A 9567-nucleotide genomic window follows, 5' to 3' on the forward strand; every position below is an offset into this window, starting at 1 on the left:
TTGGTGATGTTGTTGAGAAGGAAAAAGAAAAGGAATCAGAAAAGGTGAATGAGAAAGATGTTGAAAAGGAAAATGAAATTGAAAAGAATTATGATGAGAAAGAAAAAATGAGTGAAAAAGATGAGGAAAAAGAGAAAGAAAGTGAACTCGAAAAAGAAAAGGGAACAGTGAGTGAGGAAGATGCTGAAAAAATTGATTCGCCAATTCAAAATTCAGAAAAAGAAATCCTTCATGAGGAGGAGATCATTCCAAACATTGAAACCACAAATGAACCCACCAATGAAGGCACGGTAGAGTCGATGAATTTGACCCCTTTCAACCGAAAAACCCAAAACAAAATCCCAAATCAAAATCACTGAACTATTTGGTGATGATGATGATGTTATCACTAAAACCCCCATCAAATCAAAGGGAAAATCCAAGGCCGGCCTCAAAAGAAAGAAGGAATCAAAGCCGCAAATGGCTAAAAAGCCGAGGTACCCACGGAAGAAGGAGGTGGTCCTTCCAATGGAAGATGATGATGTTATTGAGGATAAAATTCCTCTCAATACATGCATGGAGTTGATGGTCACCATTCACGATGAGGCATTCAAAAACGAGGTTCTTGCTCATCTCAACTCTCTCGACCTTCCGGATGACACCCTCAAGCTATGTCACGGCATGCTTGCATGTTGTTTCCACAGTGGGAGGCGTTACAAGAAAATATGGTATGATTCTTCCCCGGCTTTTGCATTCTTCAAAGCTGCTATTTTTGGTCAGGGTTGGTTTAATCTCCTCGACAAATACTCTCCGGTTTACATGTCGGAAGTAATTCGATTCTATGCAATCAAAGTTGATGTTGCATCGGGAACCCTCTCGGCCTTTATAAATCAAAAACCCTTTGTCTTGACCATTGACCAACTTGCCTCTTACCTTGAGGTTGAAGCCGTGGGTCTTACCACCTTTCCTAAATCCACTTGGGGTGATATTGATGAAGCTATGGCTAGTGAGGTTATGAGAACCCTTCGACCCGACAATGAAAGTGGCACCACCAACATATATGCTCATGAACTTCAAGCCCCCCACCGTTTTACCTTTAACCTTGTTCACCGAGCCATCTTACCAAGCAATAACAGTAGGGGCCGATGTTCTCTCCTTGAGATGCTCCTCATTCACCACATTCACAAACGCCGTCCCATCAACCTTCCCCAACTCATCTTTCACCGTATCAATGAGATTGCCCCCGACCTCCAAAAGGGGAAATTTGACAAGAAAACCGTGATCCCATATGGTATGTGGTTGTCCATTGTCTTCATGAAACGAAAGATTGTCATGAAAGGCAGCCCCGGTATCGAAAAACTCAGTGATGACATGACCATGGGCTTGCTTTCTCAAATGACATTGGCTATCAACAATGGGAAGTTGACCCGCAAGTTCTCGGGTAGGGGTAAATCGGTGCAACAGATTGGTTCAACTGTTGAAATGGGTGTTGTTCTTGGTAAGTTAGACAAGCTTATGAACATGGTGTCCAAATTGGTTGTGGACAATGAGACTCTTAAGGAAGATGTTGCTGAGCTCAAAACCTTGAATGAAGATCTTATTGAGCGTGTGCAAGCTCTTGGTGGTCATGTGTCCGATGATGAATGAGGCATCCGTACCTACCCTTGCCCTCCTATCCTTTTGGCTCCTTGTTTTTAATTCTTATGCAAACTATGGGCTGTTTCTTTTCTCCTATTTTGAACATTTGTCTTTGGTTTAATTATGTACTACTTGAACATGTTTATGTCCTTCTCTTGATGATGTCAAGAGGGGGAAGTAGTTAAATTATGTGTTTTTGTTTTTACTAACAACTCTTCGGCTAACGTTCACCGTGAATTTGTCTTAGCTATGATGATTAGATGCTCTACTTAGGCCAATCATGTTGACCCCCATTCACCTTGATCATGTTTAATTGATGTTCTTATTATTTGGTTTCAAAGACCGACTCACCATGGGCTTAGGGGGAACTTCACACATATTTAAAACTTGCCATCATCAAAGGGGGAATTTGTTAGAACACACTTGGTTGATGATGCCAAGTTTCATTATGATTTAATTGTTTGCCTCTTAGTAAATGTTTAGCAAGTTGAAGCATCCCATGATTGTTCAAAGAAGTTCAAGATGATCAAGATGAAGGACAAGTCAAGCATGCCCATAGTCTAGAACAAATGTTGTAAACGAGGTAGTTAAACATATTTCTTTTACGCATTAGTTATGGCAAAACCGTGCAACAGTTCCTGAGACTGTTGCACCATGGTTTCTGGTACTAACGAATGGAGAATTTTCGGGAAAATTTACAAGTGTTTGAAATTCCTTTAAAAGCTTTTATATGTTCAAGAGGAACATTATTTCAAAATCGAAGAACAAAAAGAACAAAAAGAATATGCTTGCACAATAATTTAAAAGATGCCAATCCCATTTGTGCAAGTTGCCTTTCATGCTAAAAATGGGTCTTATGCTTTTTCCATTTGTGGCAAAATTGTGAGTTCCCATATTTTATGGGAAACACTCCTTCTCTTTGGAAAAACGCAGCCCCTTGAGCCTCTCAAACTCGATTGTTCTTTTATATTTTTTAAATGAAAATGCATGCTACTAACTTGTGGATATTAGATTAAAGTAGTGTTAAGAACCTTCTCTTACACACTACCTTTCTCTATAAATAGCCACTTCATTTTTCATTTATTGCAAGACTTTGAAAGAGCATTCATTGTAAACACTTTGCAAATCTTTTCAAAGATTAAAAGCTTTGTTCTTCAATCATTTGCAAAACCGTTTTTTGTTTTTCAAAAGTCTTCAATTGTTTTTCAAAGCTATAAAATCTCCAAGTATCGTTCGCTTAATCAAGTTGCATAAACGAATATGTTCAATGATTCTCGTGTTTAGGTCTTAATTGTAATCTCCATGTTCTTAAGTGAACCACCGAGATTCGACTCAGTAAACCGTTGAGATAGAACCTTAAATCTTGAAGCGGAGTAGCTTTGAGCAAGAGAAAGTCTTGAAGCGGAGTAGCTTTAAGCATTGCAACCGGAGTAGGTTGGCGAGTTGTTTCATTGTAATGGTTTAGTTAAGTTTGAGTAAATTTCTAAACAAGCAATAAAATAACGGTTGGACGTAGGCTCCGGAGTAGGAGCTGAACCAATTTTTAAACATCGTCTTGTTTGTTTATTTACTTTCACGTTCTCTTATCATTCTTCTTTTACACGTTAATCTCACTCTCGGTCTTTTGTGTGATCTCTCATCTTGTTGCATAGACTTCATCATCGTTGTGAACTTACAATCCATTAAGTTTCTCAAACTAGTTTTAATAGATCTTACTTGTGTTAGTCATTAATCAAGTAAGGGAGAATATTTTTAAAAGGGTACACCTAATTCACCCCCTCCCCCTCTTAGGTGTTTATCGTTCTTAACTCTTCAGTGATCAATCCAAATTGATGTCGAATCAGTCGGGCAAAGGTTTGTTTTTAGCACAAATCTTGATTAGGAGTGTAACAAGCTTGCTAGCCTTGGCTGCGACCTTAGTGATGATTAAGAGCGGTCAGTCGACAACGGTTTTTGGTATTGTGTTTCAGGCTAAGTATAGCTACTCTCGGCCTTCAGGTGATTTTTCAGTTTTGTTTAAGCCAATTCTTACTAATACTGTATTAGATACGGTGACACAACGTACACCTGACTCCCTTATAATGTACTAGTACTCTAGTAGCATTAATGTGACATGTACCGAAGCCCCAAGGAGGACAAACATGCAAATTTAGAAGACCGAAACAAAATATTTTCCGAAATAGCTACTTTAATCTCGTATTTTTAACAACCGTAAAATTTATTTATTAGTCAGTTATCGACTTATCATTATTCATTAACTCGCTGAGCGGCTTGTTGATATTATCTATTTTTTAAAGTTGGTTTTACATTTCAAAATAGTTACTTCAATCTTTATAGGTTTCGGAACATGCTTTAAATATGATCGAATATTCATATGAAAGTATTTTTCGTTTAAGTTAATGTGTGAAACGGCCTACAGGTTCTTCGTAGGTACAAATGTAGCCGTATGTGTCTTCTCTGTGATTTCAGTTATTGCCATATGTGCTTTCTATGGCCCCAAATCCAACTCCAACAATAACGTCTCTCTATTTCTCTACGATTTGGTAATGTCGATTATTTTGACCCGTTATTTGAAAACGACAAAGAGTGGCTCGGTTTTAACATAATAAAAAAAAGCGCATTCAGCTGACTTGCTTTAAAAAATTAGCAAATGATGTGATATGAATATTAATTCGTTGTTTCTATTTATTTCGGTTTTGGGCAGATTGCGATGATATTCTCAATGGCGGGGTCTGCAGCCGCGACATCAATCGGATACGTAGGAAAATATGGACAAGACCAAATTGGATGGACTAAAATATGCGACGATGTCACAAAATTCTGCAATTTAGTGATGCTTTCGATTGCGTTCTCGTATTTGGCCTTTATTTGCCTATTTGCTCTCGTAAGTCGTAATCATCGCTTTTAGGCATGCTCATAGCCTATCAACCAACCTCCTAAACAAGGATTAACTTTAGTTAACCCTTACTAAAAAGCTTTTATCTTTTTACCTTCTGGTTGCAGAATTTACTCATGGTAATTATTTTAGTGAGACATTTACTTTGCCTTTCACAACTTACTTGGTTTCGCTCAAATTCTCGTTCTTCAGCTTCACTACCGTTCGCTCTCTACCGTTTGCTGGTAGTCTGGTACCAAGCCAATTGAGGTGGAACGAGGAACATCTTTCTTTTTGAACCTGGTCAAAAAACAATCATTGAGGTGGAAAAAGTCGGATCAAAGATTTTTTTTTTTTTCAAAGAATCATTATTGGCCAGATAATTAAATATAAATAATCAAGATATAAACTAATGTTCTGCCTGAATAAAGCAGGAGGCAAATGTAATTTACACTACATGGCCTCACCAAAAATTATCAAAATCCTCTCTTTTTCGTCTACAATCCACCTCTACTGGAGTTGCAAGCAAATTACAACTTCAGCAGAGGCTGTTGTAAATTGAAAACAGAGATTCCTCCGAGCATTTAAGCTTCGAGGTCAGTCAGTTGCTTTGCTTTTTCAGCAGTGTAATGATCAAAGCATTCAACCGTATTTCATTCCAACAGACAAGGAGAAAGCACAAAATCATTGATACTCTAAATATAACAGCCTTTTAACATTAAAAAATAAATGACTTGTATGTATAAGATAGCAAAAATACTTCCAAAGTTCATTTACTTTAAAGATTGTATGCTTAACTAAAGACTAAGGAGCTCCTTCGGAAGTGGTAAGATGGTGGTGTGGCAGGACGTTAATCATTCTATATCATCTGCTGAGTTGTAACCATACGGATTCTTGCTAGCCCAATTCCATTGATCACGACACATTTCCTCAATACCATATTTGGCCTTCCAGTTCAGTTCCCGCTCTGCTTTCTCTGTTGAGGCATATACAACCTCCACGTCCCCAGAACGTCGCTCAGCCATTACAAGCGGGATTTTCTTTTCAGATGTTTTCTCAAATGCAGTAACCATCTCAAGGACGGTTGTACCTTTACCAGTTCCCAAATTGTAGACTTCACATCCGATATCAGTATCAAATAGCTTCTTCAAAGCTGCTATGTGTCCATCCGCTAAATCAACCACATGGATGTAGTCTCTAACTCCAGTGCCATCTTTAGTGTTATAATCAGTTCCATACACCGTTAAGTGAGGTCGTCTTCCTACGGCCACTTGCTGTACATAAGGCATGAGATTGTTTGGAATTCCGCGTGGATCCTCACCAATATCGCCACTGGGATGGGCGCCAACTGGATTAAAATATCTCAAAAGAATAATCTTCCATTCACCATCCAAACGCTGTACATCCCGACATCTATCTTCAATATCGCGCTTTGTTTGTCCATATGGATTGGTAGGTGATAAGGGAAATTCCTCAGTACAAGGTACCTTTTCAGGCCAACCATAAACAGTGGCAGATGATGAAAAGACCAGCATTTTGCATCCATGGACCGACATCACTTCAAGCAGATTATTTGTACCAGTGACATTGTTATCGTAATAGAGCTCTGGTTTTTGTACACTCTCCGCAACTGACTTTAATCCAGCAAAATGGATGACGGCATCAAATTTCGTTGAAGAAAATAATTTATCAAGTGCTTCTTTGTCCCGGAGGTCTGCCTTTATAAAGGAAAGATTGTGGGAGAGATCAGAGGCAAGTTGCTTGACTCGGTCGAGGGCAATCTCGGAAGAATTGACGAGATTATCAATAATGACGACGTTGTAACCTCCAAGCAAAAGCTGAAGGACGGTGTGACTGCCAATGTAACCGGCACCACCCGTCACCAAAATGTTCTTCGACATGCTTACTACTGGCTACTCTCAAATCTTATATACTCTTATATGGGTTTATATATGATCCGATTATAACTTATAAGATATTGAGACCGTTACTCTATTTATAGGGTAAGGTAAAATCCTACATTAACTCAAACTAGGAATTACAATATTAACCAAATATTTATTTACCTAATTTTAGTGACACTATACTTAATCACTACGGAGTATTTTCTTTTCTTTTATTTTATCTCATCTCATCTCATTATTATTATTATTATTATTATTATTATTATTTTATAAATTATTATTATTATTTTTATTATATACTCCCGTAGTATTCTAATCCTATATGGAGTATATTTTACCATATTCTATCACACGTATCGTTGGAAGGGGTCAATCACGGATTTTATACTTTTTACATGAATGTTGTGTTGGATTCGAGTATACTCCTGAAGGTGAAACGTCAAAGTAATATAGTGAACCCTTACGACTTTGTATGTGACCACGTTACGGTTTTGAGTATAGTTTTCTTACGATTTTGATCTATTGATCAACTAGTATGTTACTAACCTGTACAAATTGCTAAATAATTACAGATTGTGGATGCCTCATTGCCGATGGAAGAAGTTCACAAACAAGTTAAGGAATATGTGATGGAATGTGTACTCAGTTGCGCTAACGGGAAGCCGCTCACTCAGCTTTGGTTGCAGTAATTAGTATATTCTTCGTACTGTAATCAAGTTTATTCCATCGAAAAATGTGAGTGAGATTTAAAAATTATGTCCAATTTCACAAGTCATGAGTTATTAAGGCGCTTTCGCAGTTGTAAAAAGAAAACGTGGGAGTTAATCCATTTCATATGCACTTAATTGTTTAAATTGATCACTTGTGAGTTGTATCCCTCTGGTATGAGCTAATTTCACTTATACTTTTACTTTTCAGGAAAGCCCACCTGTACCCTCCAACTTTCTAGTTATTCTCACATATACCCCTTAATTATAGTAAATGATGAATATTGAGGATGAAGTGTGGTAAAAGGGTAAAGGATGAACCTTGAAGATGAAGTGGAGTCATATAAAAATAAATTTAAAGGGAAAAATGATGTTTGTGAAAGAGAAACAAATATTTCAATTAAAGTATCATATTGTTTACATAGCCCTTAACATCGTACGTAAGGGTATTTAACACTTCTTCCTCGCTTCATAATGACAAGCGAGAATTCACTTAATGCCTTAGTTGTTGGTGCTTAATATTATGATGTTGGAATGTGGACTTTCCTTAAAAGTAAGGGTACAAGTGAGACTAGTTTATATTTGAGGGGTATAAGTGAGATTAACTAGTAAATTAAATGGTATAAATGGGCTTTCCTGAAAAGTAGGGGTACAAGTGGGATTAGCCCATAACATAGGGGTACAAGTGGGAATTTCCCAAAAAATAACAATTGACATTCTCTACATAATGGAGGAAGTATCACACATTCACACATAAGACAAAAACCAGCTTGTTTTGCTTCAGACGGACCTTTTTGGTCTGAAATAATAAGACGGCATTTTGTAACCATTTTACAGTTAAATACTCTATAATTACTATTGAAAAACCAGTTACCATAAACCGTAACACTGTCTATACCATTGTGGTTATATTTAACTATGAAATGATTATATATGTCTGTCTGAAAAATAAGACAAAAAGTATCCGTATGGAACAAAAATTTGTGAAAAAAAAAACAAAATGCGTTGATATTACAATAGTTCATAATGTCACGATCCTAGCCACAATTTTACGAGTACTTAACAATCCATCTAAACTGCTTCTTAGTGCTAATACGTATTCCAAGAGTGAAACGAAAATTGTCCTACCTAAAACTGGGTGCCAATAAAATCTCATCAATCGCAAATATCTGAACTCCATTAGAATATACATTAAATTTCAGAGAATTCATAATTTCATATGTAACCCAATTGTTTTAAAGAACATAGCAAATATCTTGAGCAACACTATAATTGAACCACAATTCCATTACTAGAAAGTAAAAAAATCATCAACAAACACAACACTCCTAAAATTCTACTCAAATATTCCATGCATAAGGTTAGGAGAAGTAGCGAAATGGATCCCCATGACCCCATGTCACAATCCCATTTTTCCTATAGATAGCCCAATATGCTCACTAGTCACTACTTAGGGATAAAAAATAGTCTATTCGTCTAATTATTTGTTTACTTTTGATTAAAATACCATTTATTAAATAATAAAGAAAAGTTCAACAGATGATCGGGAAGAAGGAAATATTTGATTGTGTAATTTCTACTTCCTTCATTCTTATATGATGTACCCATTTTATTAAAATACTTCATTCATAAATTCAACAAATGGGTACATCATATAAAAACGGAAGAAGTAATAATTTTTGAGAATTTACTTTCACATTCCATATTTACTAAATGAATAGGCGAAACTCTAAATTTTCCCGTCTAAATATATTTCCTAAAATAAGATCTATTTTTTATTAACATATTCTATAAGTAGATTTATGTATTTATGTCATTTAGTATTTTACATTTTACACAAATTTATCTCCGGCCTTTTCATGATATAAAAAAAGAATTATTATTTTTTATTTAAGGAATCACACGATAAAAATCCATTGATTTTTCACAAATTCTTAGGAGAGAAGGTTTCCATTAATGATAGTGAGAAACCTCTTTCATAAGAGGTAGTTATCATTTTTTATTTAGTTTTTTTTTTTTTTTTTTAGGAGAGTTTTTTTATTTTCTTTTTAGTTAGCTTTTAATGTATTTCTTGGTTGTTTCTCATTAATGTAGTGTTGATTTTTTATGATAAAACGTTCGGCTAAAAATATAGTATTAGCAAAATTTTATAAAATAACACCATTAGTCTCTCGGTAAAAGAAAAATTTTCATTGAAATACTCATTTCATGATTAATACGATTTTGATTTTGATTTTTCAAATTAAAATATAACGATGAGAAACATTAAAAAAAAATTAGTTAATTTAAATTTTATAAATAATACACTAAAAAAGTAAAATTTTATATATATCGTGCATACACTGCACGGGATCTAAACTAGTGAATTATTAAACAAATAAAATATTTTATAAACCTTACTAATATTATTACTCAATACTCAATAGGTTATATAACTTGAATTGACAACTTAGACTCAATTAGT

The 9567-nt window shown here is 35.5% G+C and overlaps 1 protein-coding gene across 1 annotated transcript; it reads right to left on the reverse strand.

Annotated features, from left to right (window-relative positions):
* Positions 1–5313: 5313 nt before the first annotated feature.
* Positions 5314–6415, reverse strand: LOC141631579 (UDP-glucose 4-epimerase GEPI48-like). Its single transcript, XM_074444234.1, has one exon. It carries the CDS (start codon positions 6391–6393, stop codon positions 5347–5349), a length of 1047 nt encoding a protein of 348 aa, XP_074300335.1. The 5' UTR covers positions 6394–6415; the 3' UTR covers positions 5314–5346.
* Positions 6416–9567: the final 3152 nt, after the last annotated feature.

Source organism: Silene latifolia, chromosome 2 (assembly GCF_048544455.1).
Source record: "Silene latifolia isolate original U9 population chromosome 2, ASM4854445v1, whole genome shotgun sequence".
NCBI lineage: Eukaryota > Viridiplantae > Streptophyta > Magnoliopsida > Caryophyllales > Caryophyllaceae > Silene > Silene latifolia.